General features: G+C 43.6%; 1 protein-coding gene across 2 annotated transcripts in view; it reads right to left on the minus strand.

Moving 5' to 3' along the window:
- Positions 1-25,719, minus strand: part of NHSL1 (NHS like 1) — a 257,453-nt gene extending 231,734 nt beyond the window's left edge. For both annotated transcript variants that reach the window (XM_027551684.1, XM_027551682.1), the window contains exon 1: positions 25,337-25,719. In XM_027551684.1, the coding sequence (XP_027407485.1) occupies positions 25,337-25,619 (283 nt within the window). In that variant the 5' untranslated portion in view covers positions 25,620-25,719. The remainder of the gene's footprint in view (positions 1-25,336) is intronic.
- Between the last annotated feature and the right edge of the window lie 2,120 nt (positions 25,720-27,839).

Raw genomic sequence — 27,839 nt, forward strand, 5'->3', positions numbered from 1 at the left:
GTATAGCTGAGTCCCTTTGCTGTCCACCTGAAACTATCACAACACTGTTAATCAGCTGCACTCCAATACAAAATAAAGGTTAAAAAATAAAACACTATCAACAACATGTAACAATAAAACAGGGGGCAGCTTCACAGCAATACCAGATATTGTCAATACTGCTACACAACAAGGCGGGTACAAGGATGGTCACTGCATCATGGCTTGAGATGACACAACTGAAAAACAACCCAAAGGTCTATCCACAGGGGTCGACAAAACAACGTGACGGGAGCTGTGAGGACGGACATGAAAATGCTGACTGTGATTCTTTCTGAAGAGGGAAGCGGGACTAGTGAGCATGGGGAATGAAATCCTGGACCACTAGCGCCTTTGCGATAAAAAGTTCATCATACAAGTAATACATGAGCACAAAGCAGAAATGTAAATGTTCTAACAGATTCCAGATTCAATTTTTTAAAAATTCAACAAAGTTTTTCACAACACTAACAACACTGGATGAAAGACATACTCTCTCAAAGTAACTGCCACGGAAAGAACGTATGTGCGCTTAGTTGCTCAGTCATACCTGCCTCTCTGCAGCTGTAGCCTGCCAGCCTCCTCTGTCCATGGGTTTCCCAAGCAGGAATACTGGAGTGGGCTGCCACTCCCACTTTCACCTAAATGCAGTGCTGTGCTGTGCTCAGTCGCTCAGTCGTGTCCGACTCTTTGCAACCCCATGGACTGAAGCCCGCCAGGCTCCTCTGTCCATGGGGATTCTCCAGACAAGAATACTGGAGTGGGTTGCCATGCCCTCCTGAGGGGATCTTCCTAACCCAGGGATCGACCCCAGGTCTTCCATATTGCAGGAGGATTCTTTACCATCTGAGCCACCTATCAGATTCTTTTTCTTAAATGTCAAATTTCGTCTATTTGCAACCATTAGAGTTCCAGAGCTGTGTTTCATGGGAAAACAGGGGGCCTCATTACCACTGCTATTAATATCCCTTTAAAGATAGCAATTCTTTAGCCAAGGCAAAGGACTAGAACTGCAACCCAGATGAAACTATAAACGTATGAACAAGCAAGTGAAGTCCCATTTCTGAACTTAATAGCACAAGCATAACAAAAGGAAGCAAAGTAGAATTTTAAAATGACTATTCCTGGACTGTTTCAGAGGTCAAAGTCCAACAGTAGTTCAGAATATTGATTCTAATTGAAAGCCTTTTGTAGGACTGTAAAAGGTGTATTCTACCATACCACAGTGGCCTTCTTACTGAAATTAAAGAATTATTTCTTTCTACAACTGATCAATAGGAGGTAAAAGGAAGGAGAAATCCACACAACAATGAAGCAACTTCTGGCATTGTTTAAAAAAAAAGACTGAAATAATGGAACACTTCAACATTAAGAATTACTTTCGAGTCCACATCAGAATTTTGGATTTTCATGTTTTGTCATCACGTAAAATAATGCAAAAGTCATCTAAGTGAATTCTTGTTCTGCTGTATGCAATAAATTAAGGAGGATAGCATGACCATCACTCAACACAACATAATTTCTTTTGGAAAGAACCAAATGGAAATGCATATACTTGAGACATTATTCTAAAGAGCAGGGGAAGAAAAGGAGGATAAAATGTCAATGTCTGGTCAACCACAATGTTTTCAGTTCTCTTCTAGAATTTCATTCACTCACCAAATCTCAAGCAAGTCAAAATGCAAAGCAGCTAACAGAAAGAATCTCAGACCCTTTAATTGCCTGTTCAAGGAATGTTTCTTTATTTTGTTCATTATTTTCTCTACTTTCATACCCTTTCCACATTCTTACAAACATGAATTTAGAAACGGAAATATCAAGTGAAGTATCAATAACTGGAAAATATCTGTGATGTTCAAATCCTTTTGGTACACACCAACTGTAGTTGCATCTTGGAGGCCTATGAAGAAAAGTTCATTAGTCACACAATTCGAATATTGTAACAGTTAATATTTCAGTCTTGCTATGAAATCAGAAAAACATTCTAATACATGTTACACACTGTGTAAAAACTTAAGGATCACTGAGCAAGAACTCATTATTATGGACACACACTTCAAGTGTTAAACCAGCACGGACAGCCTCAACTTTAAATCAGACTGCAAGGAAAATATGCATGCATGTGTGCTCAGCCATGTTCAACTCTTTGCAATCCCATGGACTGTAGTCCACCAGGCTCCTTTGTCCATGGGATCCTCCAGGCAAGAATACTGGAGTGGGTTGCCATTTCCTCCTCCAGGGGATCTTCCCAACCCAGGGATCAACCCTGTGTCTCTGGCATCTTCTGAATTAGCAGGCGGATTCTTTATCACTAAGCTATCTGGGAAGCCAAGGAAAAGAACTCCTCTTTATAACCCAAAGTAGATAAATGCCAGCGGCACTCAGTACCAAAGCACACTGCATAATGAAATCACCAGAAATTCTTACCCTTATTTGTCTTATTTGTTCATTCTATCTGATGTCAGTTCATAGTATCCCAATGTGTGAAGTTGCTTAGGAATTTTTTAAAAACAAACAAAAAATTCACTTTCTTCACTTTGGATTCTAGAGCTCACATAATCTCATTCACCTACATTTAAAATGAGGAAACTGTATCCTAAAGAGGGCATATAAGTCACCCAAGTATTGCAGTATCAAGTGCTAGAAAATCCTCAAAATTCCAACACTCTTCCAAGGTCAAGGTCACCTCCAGACACTGCATTTGGCACTCTGTCTGAACATCTGTGAGTGCACAAAAAAGAATCTTAAGCAACATAAGGCAGCTCCTATTCTTGAGGTATTAGTATTTTTGTTGACTTTAGAGATAAATAACATGAAAAACAAGCCATTTTCTAATTGTTACTATTACTTAGGTAGAAAAGAAAGACATCTGGAAAGCAAGGGATTTTTAACTTGGCCCAGAAATATATCATTTAGGGTTTTTAAAAGAGGTTTAATTACATAGGTATGATTATTTAAATCACTGGTCATCGGTGACTGAACATTTATCACTTGAGATACACAGAGAGGAAAGCGCAGACTGTTCTAGGACAGAACATAACTAGGAGCCTCATTCACACATTCATCTCAGCACAGAGACTCTACTCAGGGCCCTCACCCATCAAAACCAATGTCAGTCAAAATCTATCGCTAACTCAGTTGCTTACCAATTCTAAACATAGCATAAACAAAAGATGTAGGGGCAAAAATTAGCAAGTTAGATTCAGAGAACAGTGACAAACCAGCCTCACCTGGGGGCAGAGAATGGGCAATGGAGGGGAGGGGGTGGAGCTAAAAGAAAATAAGGACAAACTTACAGATTTATTAATACGAATAAAAACACTAGATTTTTATAAGACTTTCAGCTTGTAAACTTTTTAAATAAGCTTTATCTCATTCAGTCATCAGCTAACTCTGGAAGTTGGCCGTTACAATCCTCCCATGTTGCAAAAAAAAGGAAACCAGGACAAGTGAAGGGACTTAGCTGGGTCAGTCAGTCAGCAAAGGATGAGCCAAGAGGCCCATCTGTTGACTAGGGGCAGTCACAGATCAGAATAGAAAGCACTCTCCATGTCAAGACTTTCGACTTTATTTTACAGGTAATGTGTTTTCAACTGGGGATATGACATAAAGACTTTTCAAAACATTCATCTGAAAGACAAGGGCAAAATGAACTTGACGAACAGGAATGGCTGAAGAGGGAAGACTTCGACGACAACTGAAACAACGCGGCTGCAGAATGACAAGGCCTGGGTGAGTATGATATGGGGCCTGTCTCTGATTATATTGTGATATAAGAAATACATTGATTTGATCTCTGTCCTCGTTCCCAGCAGAGAGCTTCCAGGACACTTGGAATATCCAAAAGGACGGAGGTGACGGAAGTGTTTTTTGATATTCACAGGAAGCTCCTTTCAACTCTACCTGAATTTATCTTAATGGTGGGGGATAGAACCAACCCTGTGATTAGGAGGTTGGAATTTTCAGTCCCACCTCACTCATCTCCTACTCTAGGGAAGACAGAGGGACTGGAGACTGAGTTCAATAACAATGACCAGTGACTTAGTGAACCATACCTACGTAATGAAACCTCCATTAAAAACCCTAAATGATGAAATTCAGAGAGCTTCTGGCTGGTGAATGCATCCCTGTGCCAGGGCACACGCCAACTCCACGGGTACAGAAGCCTCTGTCCAGAGGCGCTTCCAAATGCCACCCTGTGTACCTCCTCAGCTGGCTGCTCATCTAGATCCTTTATGATACTCTTTATAAAGACCAGTAAACATAGGTAAGGGTTTCCCTGTGTTTAGTCACTTCAGTCGTATCCGACTCTTTGTGACCCCATGGACTACAGCCCACTAGGCCCCTCTGTCCATGGGGATTCTCCAGGCAAGAATACTGGAGTGGGTTGCCATGCCCTCCTCCAGAGGATCTTCCCAACCCAGGCATCAAACCCAGGTCTCCCACATTGCAGGCAGATTCTTTATTGTCTGAGCCACCAATTCTGTGAGCTTCTAGCAATCTGAGGAGGGGGTTATGGGAACCCCTGACTTATAAACTGGTTGGTCAGAAATACAGGTGATAACCTGGGACTTCTTTTTATTTTTTTTTTTTAAGGAAAAAAGGGACCTTTAACTTGTGTCTAAACTGGGGGTGGCAGTCTTGTGGGGCTGAATCCTTAACCAGTAGGGGCTGAGTTAGCTCAAGGTAGAGTGAGAATTGCTTACTGTAAGAAGAAAGCCCACACACTGAGGCATCAGAAGTACTGTGGGTAGTGTTCTCGTCTTGGTGGTGACATGGCAGATCTGAGGATGACCTTTAGCAGTTTTCTCCCTTCCACTGGCCCTCCGCAGAATGCCCACTTTACCCAGAAGACATCACACAGCCTTGAAAGAGAAAATTAGAGAACCAGAAGGCCCGCTCCTGTCTCTCCTCCTAGGACCTGTCAGGTTTCTCCAAATAGGTTATCTCATTAAGCATGGTTCGAGCCTCTCTATGACAGGCTGCTAATCCAGTCCCTGCCCATAAGCCTACTTTTACAGCCCTGCCAGGAACATGGTGGCCCTGTGATTCACACAGTAGAAAGAGAGAGATCTTCAGGAAGAAATTGTTCACTGGGTGGATACACAATGAGGGAGGCAGAAAAGTCAAAACTGACCTTCAGGCTCCTGTGTGATGGCTAGAAGAATGGTGGTACTCCCAACGGAACAGGGAAAATGGAGGAACTATGGGGTGAAGACGTACTTGAGAAAGTATGGAAAGCATACCCATAAAAATGCCCACGGGCTCCAGGCAAAGAGGGGTTAACTTAATACAAGTATAAAAAGTCCCAGTAAAACTACAGACCAAAAAGATTTTTTAACTATTTTAAGAAGATGGAAAGACTGGGAAAGTGTAACAAGAAAATTTTGGAATTGGAATACAGAAGATTGAGCAGGTGGAGAATTGACAAGGCCGGCCCTGAGGCAGCTGGAGGGAGCTAAGAACCTCCACTGTTTACACTGCAGGGTCTTCACAGCACAGGCCTTGGTGGTAACAAGCACTGACGATGTAGAGATGAGTTGATTTTCTTGGGAAGCAGAATAGCAACAACAAAGATTGGTTGAAAACTGCTTAAGCAGTCTGAACCCTACATCCCACCTCCCTCCTCTTCAAACCACTGGTGACCACCCCTCACCCACCCTAGTAGGAGACTGGAGATTATTTCTCAGCACAGGCTAACATGGAAGGTTTACAGTTGAGAACCTACCAAAAGCAGAGGTATTAAGTAAATAACTGCCATCGGAATGCTCAGACCCCTGCCTTCTTTCCACACAGTCTCTGCAAAGCTGAGAGCCAAATCTTACCCTCCAGCTATGAGATGAAAAGAGTTTTCTCTGGAGAATCTGACCAGTCTAGTAGCCTGCCAATGTAGGAGTCTCAGGTTCGATCCCTGAGTCAGAAGATGCCTTGGAGAAGGAAATGGGCAACCCACTCCAGTATGCCTGCCTGGGAAATCCCATGGACAGAGGAGCCTGGCAGGCTACAGTCCATGAGGTCAAAAAAGAGTTGGACATGACTTAGCGACTGAGCGACTAAACTGAACTGAAGTCATGTCTAGACTGTAGACCACCAGGCTCCTCTGTCCCTGGGATTTTCCAGGCAAGAATACTGGAAAGGGTTGCCATTTCCTTCTCCAGGGGATTGTCCCAACCCAGGGATCGAACCCCTGTCCCCTTCATTGACAGGTGGATTCTTAATCATTGAGCCACCAGCGAAGCTCCACCTTCTCAATTCCAAGGTGAAAACTAAAAGCTAAAAAAACTTAAAGGGCAATGTCTTCAGAGTAGAAAAAGCAAACTATTTTTAACCTAAGATTCCTATTTCAGCAAAGAAAGAAAGAAAGAAAGTGAAAGTGAAGTCGCTCAGTCGTGTCTGACTCTTTGCGACCCAGGGACTGTAGCCTACCAGGCTTCTTCATCCATGGGATTCTCCAGGCAAGAGTACTAGAGTGGGTTACCATTTCCTTCTCCAGGGGATCTTCCCGACCCAGGAATTGAACCCGGGTCTCCCGCATTGTAGGCAGAAACTTTACTGTCTGAGTCAAACGACCAATCAAATGAAAGGGTTGATGTGCACAAAACTTTGCCTGTAATACAGTCTTTCTAAGGAAGACACCGAGGCCAAGCTCCAGCCAAATGAAGGAGTAAACCAAGAAGGTGTTATGGGACAAACCCAAGTCAGGAGAGAGCAGGATCTCTAGGATGACAGTGAAGGAGATCAGAGTGACAGCTGCATACCAGTTATAGAGGAGCATCAACCTAGATTAGATCAGATCAGAAAGCTCAGGGAGAAACGTCTTCAAAAACAGATGGAATTCAGAGAATTCTTTGGGTAAAAAGAAGACACTGCTAGGACAGAGTCTGAAGTTGAGATAACAAACACACCAAAAAACCCACTAACGTCAGGGAAAACAGAATGTATAGTAAATGAAAAATAATCATGTTTGCTGATGTGGCTCTGCTCTGAATAGCGTCTGTAATAATATCAGATCAGATCAGATCAGTCGCTCAGTCGTGTCCGACTCTTTGCGACCCCATGAATCGCAGCACGCCAGGCCTCCCTGTCCATCACCAACTCCCGGAGTAATAAAATGGCAAATGCCAAATGCTGAATTAAAAACCACAAGACAAGTGTGTAGGGAGGATGTGGGGATGGGAGGTATACGTGAGTGCAGGGGGCTGGCTGGAGGGAAGGAAAAGAGCTAAATCCTCATCTGAAGAGGTCAATAGATATTAATAACACCTAAAACTAAAAAATTATGAAATCACAAAACCAGCATGATTATGCAAGTAAATTTCTTAAAAAATGTCAATGGCTACCCATGTCCATGGTTTTTCACATGAGCCAATCCCCACTGCTCATTTCCATGGCCATAAAGCCAGCTCATCATCAAAGGAAATGTACCCAACATGAAATCAATCACCATAAATCTGCTACAGCCATAGAGAAAAGTCAAAGCAAGTAGTTGAACATTCCCTTAGCAATTACTGGTTTTTTCCGTAGTTATATATAGATGTGAGAGTTGGACCATAAAGAAGGCTGAGCACTAAAGAATTGATGCTTTCAAACTATGGTGCTGAAGAAGACTCTTGAGACTCTTGCAGTCCAGCACCCTGGACTGCAAGGAGATCAAAGCAGTCAATCCTAAAGGAAATCAACCCTGAATATTCATTCAAAGGACTGCTCAGATCAGATCAGATCAGTCGCTCAGTCGTGTCCGACTCTTTGCGACCCCAGGAATCACAGCACGCCAGGCCTCTCTGTGCATCACCAACTCACAGAGTTCACTGAGACTCACGTCCATCGAGTCAGTGATGCCATCCAGCCATCTCATCCTCTGTCGTCCCCTTCTCCTCCTGCCGGTGAAGCTCAAATACTTTGGCCCCTAATGGGAAGAGCCAACTCATTGTGAAAGACCCTGATGCTAGGAGACTGAGGGCAAAAGAAGGAGGCGACAGAGGATGAGATGGTTAGATAGCGTCACTGACTCAATGGACATGAATTTGACCAAACTCTAGGAGAGAGTAGAGAAGAGAGGAGCCTGGCATACTACAGGCCATGGCGTCACAAAGAGTCAGATACAACTTAGCGACTCATCAGCAACAACAACAAAGCAGTTACATCCTTGAATGCTAAGGACAATACGTTACCTTTCAAGGTACTGCAGTAACTATTTAGCCAATAAAGAATTTTAGCACTGCCTCCACCTCATGATTTTCTTTCCCCTTCACAGTTATTCATCTGACCACCCAACATAAGACTTAAAAAGGAAAGTATTTAATTATTATCTCCGACTAAGGAAAATTAAAACCCACAGTATGTTAATAGGGTACTTCAGCTTTGTCTATATCTGCAAGGCCACTTGAAAGGTAACGTGTTCTACTTCTCATATTAAATGGTTACAGAAAAAAAATGTGAACAAAAGCGGTATCTCTGATGGCTCAGGGGGTAAAGAACCCACCTGCAATGCAGGAGTCTCAGGTTTGATCCTTAAGTGGGGAAGATCCCCTGGAGGGTGAAATGGCTACCCACTGCAGTATTCTTGCCTGAAAAAATCCTATGGACAGAGGAGCCTGGCGGGCTACAGTCCATGGGGTTGCAAAGTAGTTGGACATGGACATGACAGAGCACCCATGCACAAGCAATCAAGTAATTGAGAATCCTTTCCAATTCTTCCTAAAACAGATATTCACTATGGCTCAACTTAAAGTACTACATTATGACTCTCAAAACATGAAATATATTCATTTTCAAGGACTTAATAAAGCAAAAATATTTCTAGATTATTCCATTTACCTCTTCTCCATTAGCCTAAATAATCAAGAAAAAAACTGAATATGCCACTTTGACTGGAATTTCGTCGTCAAAACTGTCCATTTCCTAATTACAATAAATGTTAAATTTTTTCTATTTAAATATTTTCAACAAGAAGCTTGCAAAGTGATTGATTTCCCAGGGGAGAAAATATTTCATTAGAAAAAAAAGATTACTGTTATTTGGTCTTACCCCATTAATATAAACAGACATTTATGTAGTGAAGGTTTAAGTGGCTAGAATAATTTCTCAGACTCAGCATTTTTTTACCTCTTCTTCTCTTTCCCCCTCCATTTTTATAGCTACAAAGGAAACTGTCAAGATTCATTTCTAGCTGCAGAGATAGGGAAGCCCAGCTCCATATAACACAATTGTTGCATAGTTCAAAAAGCTCTTCATTGGTTTTTTTTTCCAAAGTTCAAGTTAAAAAACAGAAGTTCATTTTCACTTTGGAAATCAAACTTGAAAGAAAAATGTGACCTCCCAGAACTTAGTTCCTTCCAAGGAACTCCCTCAAGGACATAAATTGTTAAGACATGGCCACTTGGGGAAAACATTTTCAAGTCTTGTTTGACAGGCAAAGTTACATGGGACTTGACAGGAGTAATTTTTTTAACAAGCTCAAGTCTGTCTTTTCTTTACATGTTCAACATGATTTAAAAACATGTACTTTACCAAAAGCTTGTTGGATTCTATAAACATCTCAGATCCTTTTCCAGAGAATGCTGAGTAGAAGTGGAAAGCATCTTTAATGCTTTACATATTGTTTATTTAAAACACACACACACCATATTACAACAGTAATCAAATGTAAATGCATGCTCATATAAAACAGAGGTAAGTAAAAGCAAAAATACATATAACTATTATAATAAGGGGGCTTTTACAACTAATAAAACTGCTGACCCTTCTCCATTTAAATTCTCCTAGAACAAAATTTAAGAGAGGTACATAAGCAGCTGCCTATTATAAACACTTAGATTGAAACGCTCTGGATATAGTTGCCAATTGCCGCACATGACCCTGCAGGCTTCAGCTTCTCCGACCCAGCCTGGACCTCTCAGGGGTAATACGTGCCCACAGCCGAGACTCTGCTAATAAGCACAAGACCTAAAACGTGCCCCGTCCCATCACCTGCACATCCAGAAACCACCCTGTTCCCTGCCTCCAAAAGTTTGCACTCACACATCCTACTACCACGAAATCATAGTCTATATCCTCCCCTCTCCTAAAAAAAGGTCTCTGGAGGCCTAACTCAGATCATCCATGCTATAGATGAAGCCGGGGTCACACAGCTTAAGCGAATGGGTTGGGAAGACAAAGACTGTGATCTTATATCCTGATTGTCATTTATAATTCTCTTTCCCACAGCAAATTCTCACGTGATGATTAGACCCTGGACCCTGTGGCACTGCTGGTCTGGGGATCTATCTTTCAGGTTGAATAGGCTTACATTACATTGCCTTGTGCCTGGTCATGCTTTGGAAATATGGTTTATAAGAGGAAATGTATTACAAGTTCACAACAACATACAAATTCACTTTCGTAACTTGACAGGTTTCTAGATTTGAAATTATGTGTGTAATAAAATTAACTCATTGGAACTCAACAAACCAAAATCCCTAACTAATGTGATTTTATCTGATCCCAATGTGAAAAAAGGATTCCCCGGTGGCTCAGACGGTAAAGAATCTTCCTGCAATGCAGAAGATTCGGGTTTAATCCCTAGGTTAGGAAGATCCCCTGGAGAATGGAATACCCACTCCAGTATTCTTGCCTGGAGAGTCCCTTGAACAGAGAAGCCTCATGGGCTTCAGTCCCTGGGCTTGCAAGAGTTGGGCATGACTGAGCGACTAACACTTTTACCTCACAGTTTGAAAAGAGGAAAAACATCAAAACATCAAAATGTAATCAAAACATCATTTTTAAAGAACATGCTAAATACAGTTAATCCAATATTCTATATTTTCAGAATTGAATTATCATGGTATCTACAACAGTAATCCTTAAGTCCCACAACTACCCCAATTACCAAACCTAACTATTAGCCATCTAGAAAACTCAATTAACCAGAACACAAGCACACTCACTGCATGCGTGCCAAGTCGCTTCAGTCGTGTATGACTCTTTGCAACCCCATGGGCCGTAGTCCACCAAAGCTCCTCTGTCCATGGGCAGACAAGAATACTGGAGTGGGTTGCCATTTCCTACTCCAGAGGATCTTCCTGATCCAGGGATCAAACTCGCATCTCTAATATCTCCTGCATTGGCAGGCAGATTCTTTACCAGCTGAGAAGACCATATGCTATAAGAATCCAATCAAATAATTAAGTCCAACCCTTTATACCAACATTTAAGTCCAACCCTTTATACCAACATTTAAGCCCAATCCTTTATTTCAAAGTCTTAACTTTATTTACATTCCAATTTAAAAATATGCTAAGAAAAAGTAAGAAGTTTTAAAAAAAATTGTAAGGGCCAATCCAAAGTACCTATCAGTTAATATTTCTTGTTCATTATGGGCCAGGTACTGTTCTATATATCTCATTTTATCCACACAACAACCATTAACACAATGCCCATTTCACCAAGGAAAAAACATAAGCACAGAGAGGTTAAGTAATTTATTCAAGGTCACACAGCCTCTCTCTTATTATGCTCTGCAGCCATTATCAAACTGCTTCAATTATCTCTGACCTCTCCAAATTACAGTGGATTATACAGTACTTGGGGAGAAGGCAATGGCACCCCACTCCAGTACTCTTGCCTGGAAAATCCCATGGGCAGAGGAGCCTGGTAGGCTACAGTCCATGGGGTCACTAAGAGTCGGACACGACTGAGAGACTTCACTTTCACTTTTCACTTTCATGCACTGGAGAAGGAAATGGCAACCCACTCAAGTGTTCTTGCCTGGAGAATCCCAGGGACGGGGCAGCCTGGTGAGCTGCCGTCTATGGCGTCGCACAGAGTCGGACATGACTGAAGCGACTTAGCAGCAGCAGCAGTAGCATACAGTACTAACAGCTAACTTACGGATAGCTTCCATAAATAAGAAAATAATCAATGGAAAAGCTGAATTATATTGGGTAAAGCAAAATAGGATTCCTCCACCAGCAACAGAACACCAAGCACTCAATACATTCATGCGTATATAGTTTTCTCATGTTTACTCAAACGTGTATGTCCCATCCACAAGTAAAATCCCATGTCTGCCTCAAGTTTTCCTAGTTACTTTTTTCCATTAGGAGGCACTCACTAAAATATCAAAATGGGGGTTTTATGTAATCAGTATTTAGAAAGAATAATCCTCTCCCCTCAGATTTTGTTTAGAAAGTCCATCCATACCCTGTGATTGTGGTGAGTCACCTCCCTCCTCTCTAGATGCTGTTTAAAGTTCCTGAGAAAAGGGAAATCAGAAAGGCTGCCCTTAGCCTAAGGACGAGGAACAAGCCCAGGGGGCAGGTTATTAATCTCCAAACAGGCCAGCTAGCGAGTGTGCCTCTAAGGCACAGACCGGCAGGATTCAGAGATTCTTAAAGCAAGGTTCTCAAAGCTCAACCCTCTGGGAATCAAGCTTCTGCAGCCCCAGTCACTGCCAAGCACAGGCTACAGGTCTCTATGTACATTCATTCCTCTGCCCCCAGGCCAGCTGATAGTGAAGACATCGGTCCTCAAACTACAGATTCAGAATCACCTGGAGGGCTGTTCACAGCAGATTGCTGAGTCCATCCACAGGGATCCTGATTTAGCAGACCTAGGGTGGGGCCAAGATTTGGCATTTCCTGCAAGTTCACAGGAGATGCTGATGCTGCTGGCCAAGGAATCATATTTTGAGAACTGTTGAATGAAGTTAATGGTTAGGATCCCAATTCTCACAGCCGCTGCCACCAGCAATCATTACATGGTTAAAGGTATTTTCTATTAATACAGCTAAACATGCTAGTGAGTGGAGTATCAACCAGTTAGTCTCATCTCTGCTTCTCCTCCTCCATCACTAACAAGTAAACTAGGTCATTTCCTTGGGGCATAAGCTTGAGATAGTATATTACAGTGTTACAGTATTTAAATACACCAAGCATGGGGAGAGAAGGAAAGGCAAGAAGAGAAAATGCCCCCTTAAAACACACCACTAAATAAAAATAAGCCTGAAATTGAATTTGTTCCTATATTATCTCTCTTCTGACACTGATCATGAATGTCTGGCAAAAGAAGAGAGACCAGAAGCTGGGAACCATTAACAAAAAGACTTTGTATTTAGAGACTAGATTACCTTTCATCAGTACAGCTCAAAGAACCACACAAACTTTATTAATTCTCTGCAGATTCACAAAAACACTGTCACATGGGCTGCTATTCACCTCCGTGGGTCATGCCACTGGGCTAGTGGCACAGTGATTAAAAAATAACCTGAATAAAGCAGAAATTTGGCTATCACACCCTAGCCAAATTCAGAAACTTTTCAATATTAAAATGAACAAAAGTTCACAAAACTTTAAGTTATTCACATAAAATGTTTAAACACAGTGTTCTTTGGAAGGACTGACGCTAAAGCTGAAACTCCAATACTTTGGCCACCTCATGCGAACAGCTGACTCATTGGAAAAGACTCTGACACTGAGAGGGATTGGGGGCAGGAAGAGAAGGGGACGACAGAGGCTGAGATGGCTGGATGGTATCACCGACTCGATGGACAAGAGTTTAGGTGAACTCCAGGAGTTGGTGATGGACAGGGAGGCCTGGCGTGCTGCAATTCATGGGGTCGCAAAGAGTTGGACACGACTGAGTGACTGAACTGAACTGAACCTTTACCATATTTTGTCTCAACAACATACCAGTTTTGTGACTCGGCAAATTACCTCTCTGTGCCACTCAGTAAAATGGAGGTGGAGGTGGTGACATGTCTCTCTTACAGTTATTCTGAGTATTAATGAAACCAGACCACAATAAGTATCCTACAAACGTAAGCTACAAAAGTTATTCAGTCGATGTTAACATAATTATTAAGTGGACTTTGCAATTCATGAGCAATAGATTTAGATTACTAAATGTAACGGAATTTGAAATGTACTAATGGCATTTTTCTCACTCATTTCACACCTTAATCCCCTGTCACCATTATCATGGGTGTATTTGCCCTGTCCCCCTATTTTTCCATAGACTATTAATGTTTCAGCTAAACCATCCAACATCTAGAGTAAAAGAAACAAGGTTAATCTTCACCCTTCCACAAAACAAGAACCAAAGCTGCAGCAACAGATATTTGACAGACCTTTGTTTTTAAATTCTGGTGAGCCAAATCTAAACAGATCCCATATGCTGCCAAGACCAGGCACCCGCCAAGGTGAGAAATCTTGAGACAGATATCTAATCGCCATTCTGGTGAATGGGGAAGGGAGATGTTTATTTGTTTTTTAAGGGGAAAAGAGAAATAATTTCAGAGGAAAAATAGCAACATAATATTTATTAGTATAACAGGAAACACTACTCAATTAAAGAACCGATAAGGAAAGAGACAACTATCTTTCAACTCAACAATCTGTTTGTGGTAAAGAGTCAGAGAACTGTCGCTGTGGGCAATCAATCTTAGATATAAAATATGATGAATTTTTCCAGCAGATGAGGATAAGAACAAACACTTAACAATCCACTGGACTAATGAATAGAACTCCAAAACATCCTCTCCTAAATACTACTCATATGAGTACAACTGGTGAGTTCACAAATACTAAACACAGAGAAGAAACCCTAGGAAGCAGGAGGAGAAAAAAAATCCTTCTTGGTAACTCTGTGTGAACACACAGGCCCCTGGAAACATCATAAGGACTTCACTTGAAAGCCAAGGCAAAGTGAGACATTGTCAGAGAGGTGCACTCCAATGCTTCTCCTATTTAAAACAGCCTCTGGATGTCGACGGCCTAGCGGAAATTCTCACATAGCTAGGTTTTAAAAGACCAGGACCAACAATTATATAGAGACAGTGATACCACTGTTCTCTTAAAATGCTATCTAGTATTATACTGATAGATAGATAGATAAATAGGATCTTCCTGACCCAAGGATCGAGCCTGGGTCTCTGGGATTTGGGGCAGATTCTTTACCATCTGAGCCACCAGGGAAGCCCCAGATAGATCAATACATATTAGCAAAAAAGGAAGAAGGGGGAAACAGGCACACTCCAGGTTGTGATACTGCTTCTTCTTTATATCCTCTGTACTTTACAAGTTTGAAATTTATGATGAATATATACTAATCTCATAATCAGGACTATCTGATGACATTCTTTGCAAGGTTGAAAGCTTTTCAACGTACTTTTATTAAACTACACTGGCAGGCTGTGTAATTCAATGATTAAGTTTCTGAGTCTACCCTCATGAATAATGCTTAAGTTTATCATTTCTATACTAATTTAATACCAATCTTTGGTCTTAAGCATACTGACAACCAGGAAAAAAATAACTCAAATATCCACATTTGCTTCACTCAAATGTCTGTATTACTCTACATTGTACTCTGCACTCAAGGTAGTTATAACCAACCCAGTGAAGTTAAAATACCAAGCAGACCTCCAGATCACATGCATTTATTTAGCTAATGAAGTCACCCTCTCAGAGTAAAATGTTCCACACTGAAATTCAAATGCAACCCTGTATCAGTAATAGTCTCCCCCCTTGTCAGGAAGTAATTCGCGTTCTGCATGCAGGATATCCAGATAAAAGGCAGAAAATGCCCACTTGTAAACAAACTTAACTTACACTGTGTTCTTACAAAACATTTAACAGAAGTACCTCCTCCCTTTTTCGTTCTCAATACAGGAAAAGCTTACTCATCTCTTGGGAGGCTTATATTTAAAATGGACCTAAATCAAAGCACTGACGATAAAAAACATTTAAGAAGGTGCTTAAATTAACAATCCATTTCAAGGTTAATTAATCTTATTTTTCCCTAATCAATTGCATTCTCTGATCCCCCCCCCCAAAAAAAACCTAATTTCGCTTTCAGAAATAAAAAAGAAACTGGTTTAAAATACATACAGAAAAATAATGAAAGTAATCACTCTGATCATATACACAAATAAAGGGCAATGAGGAAATTAAAGGATAAACAAGATAATCTAGAAATTATATATATAGCAAATGGAAGGAAAAGAGTATTTTTAAGCTTGCATGGAGAAATTCTGGAAGAATACAGAGAAACTAATAAAAGCAGTTATTCTTATGGGAAGAGGGGAGGACAAGGCAGATGGGGGAGAGAAGCAGAAGTGAGCCTTCCCAAGGCATAACTTTTGCGTATTTTTTTCAGTAATGTAAGTGGATAGCCTGTTCAATAAGCTAAGTGAAAAACTATGCTAAGATTATTCGGACTGCTCACAATTTTCCACCAACCACAGCCCTCATATAATGCAGATGTACAGAATCCCAGCTATGGAGTCAGGCTGCCTGGAGTTCCCTGAGATACCACCAGCTGAACATCCTGAGAGCTGCAAGGAGGCACCCGTGCCCATATGGTGGTCACAGGAACTAGACCATCAGCAGGGAAGTGGCAGAGCACCTCAACAGTGCTTCTCAGATGCCAACAGAGCCAGGCAGAAATTAGTTATGCATAGCAGAGCCCCCTGGAGAAGGAAATGGCAACCCACTCCAGTACTCTTGCCTGAAAAATCCCACGGATGGAGGAGCCTGGTAGATTACAGTCCCTGGGTTCGCACAGGACTGAGTGACTTAACCCAAATCAGCAGAGCCCCCGCTTAACTCCATCTCCTTTTCTACTCATCTGAGTGCTAAGTCCTCAAGACATTTTTATAAGATGTCTAATACAGCCACGTAAAAGTCCCCCACTATATTTTACCTTGTGTTACTGCCATGTTAATCAGTCAGTTACTACACAGTCCTTCACACAGTACTTTCCCAGCTTTTAATCAGAAGGGGTAAAAAGTAGAGGAAAGAACAAAGGGATTTCCCTGTAGGAATAACCCCAAACAGTTGTCTGTTCTCCTCAAGCAAGATATTGTTTTTCTTTGCGGGGAGGGGAGATAATGTCTTGTGAAACAAATAAGAAGAATAAATGAAAATAGAAGAATACTAATGGAAGAAAATTTCCACCATCTCACAGAGGGGCAGGGATGGGGGGGGGGGGTGTGAATAAAATCTTATTCCAGAAGCGTTTATATTTGTGTTTTAGAATATAATTTTTAGATGAAGCAAGCTAAAAACACCTAAAATCAGTATTTTACATGTATAGGAGTGCCACTGTCCTTCAAACTTACAGGCAGGTTTTCTAAGTTAGATACCAATTTAAATTGGTAATTTGGAAATCAGAACTGATTTTCCTTCTAGGCACAATGTTATCAATAATGGTTAATTCCACTCTTTAATATTTACTTGTGTATCAGATCATTCACACAAAGCGGCAAACTACCCGAATAAGGACCTATTTCCCTTGTACCCCTCGCAACTCGGCACTAACAGAATAACCCCGAACACACCTCACGTACGGAGGACTATCCCACCATCTTCAATGGACCAGATTCCTAACCCACAACACAGACTGGTGTTTCCAAAACTCTGGTTAATCAGAATCACCTGGGGGTACTTGTCAGGCAGGCGTGTTCCTGGCCTCACCCCAGACTTGCTGACTCAGAGTCTCCAGAATCTCTGTGAATCTGTTTTTAAACAGGGCCCTGGTGCATCTGATGACTCAGAATATGTGGGAAACACCAGATGAATGAAATAGTGCTAACAACTGTTCTGCACCCAAAGGTGCTCAGGGAATGCTGAGATCTGAACAGAGCCCCTCAAGTTCTGAATGGGGACATGAAATCAGGTAGGAGCGGGTTTAGGCTCTGACAGCTCCCTGGGCAACTGAGATAAAGGAGATGTTCTTAGAGCTTCCCAGGTGGTGCAGTGGTAAAGAATCCGCGTGCTAATGCAGGAGACACAGGTTTGATCCCTGGGTGGAGAAGATCCCCTGGAGAAGGAAATGGCAAACCACTCCAGTATTCATGGACAGAGGAGCCTGGCGGGCTACAATCCGTGGGGTCACAAAGAGTCAGACATGACTGAGCTCCTGAGTATCCACACTTAGAGCTAAGAACCCAGTGGGAGCTCAGTTGGGTCTGCAGTTCCTACAAAGGGAAGGGAGGAAATGGAGGTGCACAGGGCCCCCAAACATTTGCACAAAGGCTCCAGGAGAAGGGCTCACTTCCCCCATCCCCAACCCCACAAGCCAAATCCCTGTAATGCAGAAAGAAACCACCACCCTTCACACATTCCTTCAGGAACTACAGGTACTTTAAGATCCTGGGCAGAACTCTCTGGTTTTCAGATGGGAAGTAGCTGTGTATTTATCTCTGACCCAAGCTTTATCTTCTCAGGTTCAGTGAACAGCCACCTAAGGTAGTACATGGACATCCACGTGCACCCAGATGCTAACTCAGCCGTCACCGTCATCAAAGCAACAGCAAAGGTTAAACACACATTAGCTGTGTGCGGGCACTGTGCTAGGTACTTCAGAGGCATGTCTCCAATTTCTTGGCTATTTGATAATAGTTTGAGAGGTTTCAAAACGAAGAGAAGGAAAAAGGAGAAGGCCAAAAGACTTACGACTCCCCCCAACCTCCGATATTTGACAGGCTTTTGTCATATCCTCTTGGCGTCAGTTTCTCTTATCTGAGTACAGAATGTCATGATTTGAGGAGAGCCAGTACCATGGAATGGTTCGGACAGGCTCTGGACACAAGTCTGCCTGGGTTCAAATCCCAGCTCTGTCACTTATTAGCTGTGAATGTGGACAAGTTATTTGTGCCTTAGCTGCATCGTCTTTCAAACAAACAACAACATCTGCCTCATTCTGAAGCTGCTGTACATAGTGAAGCATCTGACGTACAGCAAGTACCCTGACATCAGCGGTCCTCATTATCAGGCAGCACAAATCACCAAAAAGACAGCCCAACACCAGAAACTGGAACTGTGCTGCTGCCTAGATAGCAATATCTCTTTTCTGTTGTTGTTGAGGAGATGCTAATAAACACTCTCACAGATATATTTAATTCAGAACAAAAGGGACTGAGGCTGGGACCTCCAGGGCCTTTTCTCAGAAGAGCCTTCATTCAGAAACAGAAGGTCCGTATCTTTTGCTACATTTGTCTGACGTGCTACTAAGGCACGCTTTTTTAGAATCACAGACCACAAATGTAACATGTGAAAGCAAGATGGCCATTGACACCATCCTGCTGATTTTGAACTTTAAACCTTGCAAAATTAATTCACTCCAGGATATAAACCAATTTGAGGAGAAACAGAGCTAAATAAATAAGTTAGTAGGTACCTAGTTAGGTGCAAGTCATTTTATTTTACATTTAAACTGTGATTTTTAAAATATATTAAAATAATAGCCAGAGAAAAACACTGCATGAATTTTGTTTCTAAATTTTCTTTCAAAATATTAAGACTCTCAAAGACTACTCTCTCATTGTGTAAGTTTTTTCATTCGTTAGTCCCAATCCTAATACATACAAATGAAATTTTAATATTGGCTCTTCCTCTTATACAGAGGAAAAACTAGGTAATTACTAAATAAATCATTTCTACCTAAACCAAATAATTATAGTTTCAATACCCAGATGTCAAAGAGTAGAGTGATGTTTTGGCTTAAACAATATAAGCTCATAATGTTTTTTCAAAAATAACTCTCTTTTTTAGAAATCTAACATATGGCAAATGCATTTAAACAATTCTCTTTCCAAAATGATGTTAACACTTTACAAAGATGAAGAGGAAGCTATGAATGGACTGTGGGCAGGATATACACAAATTTGAAACAAGTACCTGCCTGATCTGTTTGGAAAATGACTAACCCCTCAAAACGTAACACTCCATGCACTCCATGTGGGTAAAATGTGAGTTGAAAGTCTGTATGGTCATAAAGAATTTACTTCAGAACAAAGGTTAAGAGTCAGAGAGAGAATAGTGATCAAAGTTGCTTTTACAAAATCATCTGAGATACCACTGTTATCAAATGTTGGCTTGAAAACTCAACATTCAGAAAACTAAGATCATGGCATCTGGTCCCATCACTTCATGGCAAACAGGTGGGGAAACAATGGAAACAGTGACAGACTTTATTTTAGGGGGCTCCAAAATCACTGCAGATGGTGACTGCAACCATGAAACTAAAAGACGCTTGCTCCTTGGAAGAAACTTTATGATCAACTTAGACAGCATATTAAAAAGCAGAGACATTACTTTGCCAACATAGGTCCGTCTAGTCAAAGCTATGGTTTTTCCAGTAGTCACGTAAGGATGTGAGAGTTGGACTATAAAGAAACTGAGCGCCAAAGAACTGATGCTTTTGAACTGTGGTGTTGGAGAAGACTCTTGAGAGTCCCTTGGACTGCAAAGATATCCAACCAGTCCATCCTAAAGAAATCAGTCCTGAATATTCACTGGAAGGACTGATGCTGAAGCGGAAACTTCAATCCTTTGACCACCTGATGCAAAGAACTGACTTATTTGAAAAGACCCTGATGCTGGGAAAGATTGAAGGCGGGAGGAGAAAGGGATGACAGAGGATGAGATGGTTGGATGGCATCAGTGACTCAATGGACATGAGTTTGAGTAAACTCCAGGAGCTGGCGATGGACAGGGAGGCCCAGTGTGCTGCAGTCCATGGGGTTACAAAGAGTCGGGCACGATGGAGTGACTGAACTGAACTGAACCCCTCATTAGAATCACAAACTGCCAAAACTGGAAAGGCTCATAGGGGTTATTTTAGTCAATGTCTCTATTTTACAAACAAGGAAAGGAGGTTTGAATAAATTACTCCAATATGCGGTAGAAAATGGCAGACGTGAAGTCGGACTCAAGTCTCAGGATTCTGAATCCAATGAGCTTCCCCATCTAATTTAACACTCCTCCCAGTGCTCTAAGAACACAGGGGTACTTGTTAAAATACTGGAGACTCTGGCTCAACAGGCTTCGGAAGGGTCTGGGAATTCGTAACTTTAATGAGAGTTCCAGGCAGTTCTTAAGGTCTGGCTAGTATGAGAAACACTGCTTCATCTCATGCAGTCTCCTTAACCTGAGGTACAATCTGGTCACTCAGCTGTCAGTTTCTATTAATACATTACTTTCATGCATTGGAGAAGGCAATGGCAACCCACTCCAGGGTTCTTGCCTGGAGAATTCCAGGGATGGGAGAGCCTGGTGGGCTGCCATCTATGGGGTCACACAGAGTTGGACACGACTGAAGTGACTTAGCAGCAGCAGCAGGGACCATCCAGGGATTAGAGGTGGGTGGAGACCTCATTTCCACACCAACATCCTCCCTAGTATGTGGTATGTTTCAATGAAAGCAAGTCTAATGCCAATTTCACCAGAAATAACAAACATTAATCAGCAGGCAGGCAGGCACAAAAAACCATCACACAACCTGCTCTTAAAAATGCAGTCAAGTCTCTACTCTGTCTTCTGAATTGACAAGCGCCCTGCATGAAAGGTTCATTCTGAGGAAGAAGCAAAGATGTTCTGACATCAGGACCAGTCAACCCTCTGGTTGGGTCAGGGGAACAGTCATTGTGAGGTAGGACAACATGCATCACCCAGAGAGTATTAGGCCACAGTGTCTGCCTAATACAGACACTATAAACCCAAACTTGTTTATGTAAAAATAGTGCTCATACAATCTTTCTGCTGGCTAGCTATCTTGACTACCACTTATCTCACCTATAAAAACTGTATACGTTCTACCAAGGCTGTCATGTGCGGATGCACACGCTGAGAACCACACATACCCCATGGAAACACAGCTAGCAAATACTAACGTATGAATGGTGCTCCCTAGAGTTGTGCAACACAGCAAACCTACCTGAACTTAGAACACTTCTAGAATCTTCTGAGGGGGAGAACAATCTACTTTTCTGGAACCGTAAGGGGAAAAAAGCCAACAAATCATCTTTTTTCCTATTCTGTTTCAACAATTACATTTCGTATTCACCCAGGAAGCACTGTTAAGGTGAAGTATGGGACTAAAATCAGAAGACTCGTTTGTCTGTCTGTATATACCTCTTACTAATTCCAGAACTTCCATTTGTCTGTAAAACAGACACTACAACCTGGCCCTCCTACCTCACCAGGTTTTGAATCAAATAATGGATGTGAAAAACACTCTTTCAATTATAAAAGTGCTACATAGTGTAATGTTATTACTAATTATAAAAAGAAATCACACAGGGTTTAAAAATAAAACAGGGCTGTGAGGTTGAGTGTATACTGATTTCTGCAAAGAAAAGTCTGTTCTGATTGTTTACAGAGCCAAGATGTAACCACCCACATTTCTGGCCACTGTCACTATCTTCAATGGGAACTTATTTTGTCAGCAAAAATTAATGACATTTGACTTCTATGGGAAGAAGTTTTCTGGTGGTTAAGCTCATAACCTTAAAGAGGTAGAGAGTTTACTTTTTCATTTGCTTTTAGAGTAATCGTCTCGTTCTGCAGACTTGCAGCAGTCAGTATACCAGTCCCTCCCAAAGGTTTTGTAATGATTCTTGCTGACACTGAGCACTAAGAGACTAAATATTAGTTCAGTTCAAATGTCAACTGAGGTAGTGCATTCCAGACACAGTTTTAAACTTTAAAACACAAAGATACAGCCACCCTTGACCCTAGGAGCTTGCTATCTAGCAGAGGGGAGCAGAAATGAATAGATTTCAGCCCATACTGGTAAATGTGGGGACAGAGGTACAAAAGAGATGTCCATACTGGATACCATGGGAACTCTCCCTCCAACCTGGTAGTGTCAGAGGAAGCATTAGGAGAGTCTTGAAGAATAAGCAGGAGAAAAAAAGTCAACTGTGTTATCCTCAATCATGACAACAAATTATTTTGGATGACTACCTATGAGATTGTGAGGAATGGCAAACTTGACCAGATACTTCTCAGAACTGAGGCAGGGGGCTGGCCCACAGGACTAAAATGTTGCTTCTATATTGAAAAGATAAAGTGTATCCGTTTTTTCAACAGTTAGCTCACCTCTGATATGTAGAGAGCCATCAGGCAGTGAAATATACACACACCACTGCTACACTCTGGCTTCTGATCAACTGTTAGTTGTTGCTTGCTCCTTGGGAGACTCATTAACAAGGTTTATCTGACAAGAAGGATGATATTAACAGTCATCATTATCCTTGGGATGGTTTATGAAATGTATCTAAACTTTTCCCCATTCCCACATGACCCTAAAAGGGATGGGATATATGCAATGGGTCAGCAGGTGAGCCAATCAGAAGGTCTGGGCTCCAGGCCTGCCTGTGGCATTAGCCCACCACCTAACCTGGCCTTAATCACTTCGACTCTCTTGGACTCCCGTGTTACGCGTTAATGAAAGAGATGACCTTTACAGTCGGTTCCAAGTCTAAATGTCTGTGCCTCCATTCTAATGGAACATGTTATTCTCTACACCTGACTAAAAAGGGACAAAAATGACTTCAAAATGTAGCTTTTACACAGAAATAAGACATTTTAAAAAAGAAGAAAAATCTTACCTGAGTCTAAATAAGATGAATGCATAATGTTTCAACTCATTTTAGCATATAAAAAAGTTAAGTGGGTGAAGGTGAAAAACCACAGAAACATGTTTATAGTTCAGCTTTCTTCTCTACATTTGTACTTCTACTCTCAGACATACTTATATTCAATAAAAGCCTTATATCTCCATCATTTAAAAAAAAAAAAAAAAGATGAGCCAGATTTCCTGGGATGAAATCAAAGATTCAAAGAAACTCGTGAAAAGTTTTTAAAAAGAGTTATTTTAGTCACTAATTAGGATGACCTTAGTTAACTCAGGGAATTGGGGGGGATTTGGCTGCAAACCTTAGCTATTGGTGCATATCTATGAAAAGAGAGAAAAGTGATACATTTAAATGTAAAACAAAACTGTCAAAAGAAGGAGTTCTGAACCTTCAGGGAGTTTTTTCTAGTCTTTCAATTCCCACAATGGATCAGTTCACCTACCAATCAGCTCTGCCTCATCACAGCATTCCTCAAGGATGAAATGCTCCTTCACCTACACACAGACACTACATGGGAAAGGTATAGAAGCAACACGTGATTACGGGATGACCAGGACATTCTACTAAGACAGTATATCCTAATGCATGAGGTCATTATTCACTTTAAGTAGATATATTCTACTTAGGTCCAACAATTTTGAGACTGATTTTTCTTCTTCTCTGACTTTTTTTAGAGGGCAGCGTCGGGATACAGGGAACTCTCCCCTGGTGGGAACAGCCCACAACTTATAAGGATGTGTTGACAGCAATATCAAAGAGATGAACTGTAAAATGTAAAACCATTACATGGGAACTTCACAACTTGAAGAAAGATGTATGACAACAAGCAATCTCACTGGTATTAAAGTACTAAAAATGAACTCTTCCAGTTGTAAGGTGGTAAAATAGAGTTAAGCTTCTCTAGGAAGGAGAAAAAAAAATTAAAACCAGCTATTCAAGATTGCATATGAAGTGATTCGAAGAGACATAGTATTTCATCCTGAGCTGCTGAAATCTAGGCCGTGTGTTACACCTCCCCTCCCACCCTGCAATCCATCTCCACTTTACTCTTCACGCTTAGGATTATGATCAAGTCCACCTACCAAAAGGGGAGAAACCACACAAACATCACGCTGCAAGTTTCTCTATTTTGGGCCAGCAGGAAATTCCAGTTACTTCATTCACTAGAGCTAGTTAAACTACTGAACTGAAATGCTTGCATGAAGAGATCACTACCTAGGGACAGATACTTGATTTTCAGGGTTGGAGGAGGTCAGACAAGGACGATTGGGATTTTGAATCTCAGTACAAAGTCAAGGACCCCTGAATTACAAAGAACTGGTCGGCGAAGCGGCTAGGGGTCGGCAAGAATTAGCACCAAAAGAGAAAACCCTGAACTAAAAGCACACTTTTATTTTTAAGAGCACCGGTCAGAGAAGTGACCAGCAGCCCCAACACTCTCTGAGAACTTTTGAGATTTTCAAAAACGGATCCTCCTGAAGTCTCGAGGACTAGAATCATCATAAATCCATACCCATCCAGTACCCTGGTTCCTCCAACAGGCTACCTTCCTCTGACCCTTTTCCCACGACCTTGGCTCCTCCTCTGCCGACAGCGCCCCGGGGGCTCCTCTCAGCCTCCTACACAGAGAGAAGGACCGGAGAGACGGACAGCCCAAAGCCATCAGGGCGCCCACTCCATCGAGGCGGCCAGCAACCTTCGGAACCCGAGAGCGCCGCGCGCGCCCGCCACCTGCACGGCCACCGGGTCTCGGATCACGCCATCCCACTCGGGAGCCCGACCCTCGCGCGGGCGGGTGGCTCCGAGGCTCAACGCGGACTCCCGAGAGCCGGCCCGGAGCCGCCAGGGGGCGAGAGGGAGCAGCCGGCCGGGCGCCTCCCCGCCTCGTTCCCTTCCCCCGAGCCTCCCTCCACTCACGGATTTTCACTCGGCGGTGGTCCAGGCGCGCGGTGGCGGCGTGCAGGGCGTCGAGGCGGCGGTGCAGCGCGGCGGTGCGGCGGCCCAGGGCAGCCGCCTGGCCCTCGAGCTCGCCGAAGATGTCCCCGGCGCAGCGCGACAGGTCGGCGAGCTGCGCCAGCAGGCAGACCAGGGCGTGCGAGCTGACCTGCTCCAGCGAGCGGAAGAGCGGCGCGCCCGCCGCCCCGGCCGCCTCGGGCCGGCGCAGCCGCGCGGGCTCCACGGTCCTCTGGTGGAAGGGCATGGCCGGGGGGGCGGCGCGGGAGCGCGGCGCTCAGTCCAGCCCCAGTCTGCGCGGGGCGCGAGTCCGCATCCAACACAAAGAAAAGTCCGGGCGGCGGCGGGGCGCCGAGGGCCGGCAGGGCTCCTGCCCGCCGGGGAGCAGCGAGGCGAGCGGGCTGGACGGACCGACGGGCGGGCAGCGAAGAGGGGAGAGGCGGCCGCCCGGGGAGCCGCAGGGAAGGGCTCCGGAGGGTCCGAGCGGCGGCCGCCTGGCGCCCGGCTGCGACCTTCCAGCCGCCCGGGCTCCCGAGCCGCGCGGCCAGAGGAAGTTCGAGGAGCAGCTGCCGAGCTGGGGGCGCGGCGGCGAGTTGGAGACGCGAGTCCCGCTGAAGTTTGCAGGGAGGCAGGAAAGAGCCGGCGGCTCCTTCCCTCCCTCCCGATTGGAGAGGGAGGAGGAAGCGGGGGAAGTGCCGCCGACACCGGGCAAGAGGGAGGGGAGGCGAGAGAAAGGAAAGGGGGAGGAGAAAAGGGCCGGCCCGGGGAACCACCTGCGGCTCCCGCGGCCGCCGCGCCCGGCGCCCGCGGGAAGGTGGTGGCCCCACGCCTGGGCGCACCCTGGCCGGCCGGGCACTGTCGCAGGGTCCCGGGTCTCCGAAGTCGCTGCCACACTTCCCGCCAGAGCCTCCCGGCGGCTGGACAGAGCCCTCGACCGCCCCCGGCCCAGTGCGGGGAGGGGTGGGCGCCGCGGGGGCGGAGGCGGCAAGCCCAGCTGCGGCTGCTCACCTGCGCTCCTGCCCGCGAGGCCCAGGTCAGCGCGCCCCCGCCCCCGCGGGGACATCTCGGGGCCTCTGTGGGTCCCCAGGATTTCTCCAGTCCCCCCACTGGAAAGCGGCCAAGGCTTCCGGGCTGCTGTGGTGGACATCGTTAGATCATCCAGTGGCTAGTGGTTTTGTAGCAGACAAGGAGTGCGCGCCTCCTAATTAGGGGGACGAGGAGGACTCTAAGGACTTCTTTTTGCAGGGGGGCTTCAAGTGTTTGTTGGCAAGATGGCTCCTCCCTTGCCTCCCTCCCCTCCATCTGGAAAGGTCCTGGCTGAAATGTGCCGAACCTGGGTTTCTTCCCCCAGGCATGTGTGTGTGTGTGTGTTGGAAAAGTGGGGAGCTGAAGGGGATAAGGGACGGATCAGAACCTAGAACCCTGAATTATGTACCTGGAAGACGTTTAGTTAAATGCCATTGAGGTCATAGCCATAGAACACCCCACTAACTCAAACCTTCTGGTTAGAAGCATTTGAGGTGTCCAATACCCCAAAGCCAAAATCCCACTGGCCTCATCGCGATGTTTGCTCAGCAAAGGAATCTCGGTTCTTTAGTTTCTGCCCCCCAAGTGACCCGAATTGCCGTGCTGTTGGGCTGTAGTTTGGGAATCAGTCTCCCAGATCAGTGCTGATTGTACTACAAAGTGGCTCCCCTTTCTCTGAGAGATATGAGTGCAAGACCAACAGGCCTGAGAGAGCCCCTCAGATGAAAGTTAGTGAACAGAAATGGGTTTTGGTCTTTTTCCCTTGTTGTACAACTGATCATTTTTCACAATAGGGACGAATAACAATCTCATCATCACCCACTCTGACCACCTTTGAGGTGTTCTGAGGCACAAAGGAACTGCTGCTGTCCCTGAAAAAAAAAATGCTTTGAAATTTATGAAGCACTGTATAAACATCAGTTACAGTATAAAAGTGTGCGATTGCCACAAGAAATATTTGCTGAGCGCCTGTGTGTGGAGCATGGGCTAGAAATAAAAGTACAGTCACCAAAGCTGAATCCTTCCCACCCATTAGGGTGCTCCCAGTGCAAGGGACCAGAAATAACGTGCTGAATTCACAAGCCTACAATTCACCTATTTAAGGTATACAATTCAGTGGCTTTTTTTTTTTTGTATATTCACAGTGTTAGAACATGAGTAGATATTGGAATATTCATAGAGAAAACATGAAAAGATGCTCAAAAACTAATTAGATGAAGCAATACTATTAAAACATTTTTCCCTTAAATAAATGCTTGAAAACCAGGTCTAGCTCAAGATGCCACTATGAGAACCATGACATTGCCCGCCTCAGTGGGCCATCCCCAACCCCTTGCTGCTGACAGAATTCGCCTTGTGTACTGGTATGTCCAGCCTCGGAAATAAGTCATAATCTTTCTGTCCCATCCTGGTCTGACAGTTAGTGGTCAGGTGTGACTCA

This window comes from Bos indicus x Bos taurus, chromosome 9, assembly GCF_003369695.1.
Source record: "Bos indicus x Bos taurus breed Angus x Brahman F1 hybrid chromosome 9, Bos_hybrid_MaternalHap_v2.0, whole genome shotgun sequence".
Taxonomy (NCBI): Eukaryota; Metazoa; Chordata; class Mammalia; order Artiodactyla; family Bovidae; genus Bos; species Bos indicus x Bos taurus.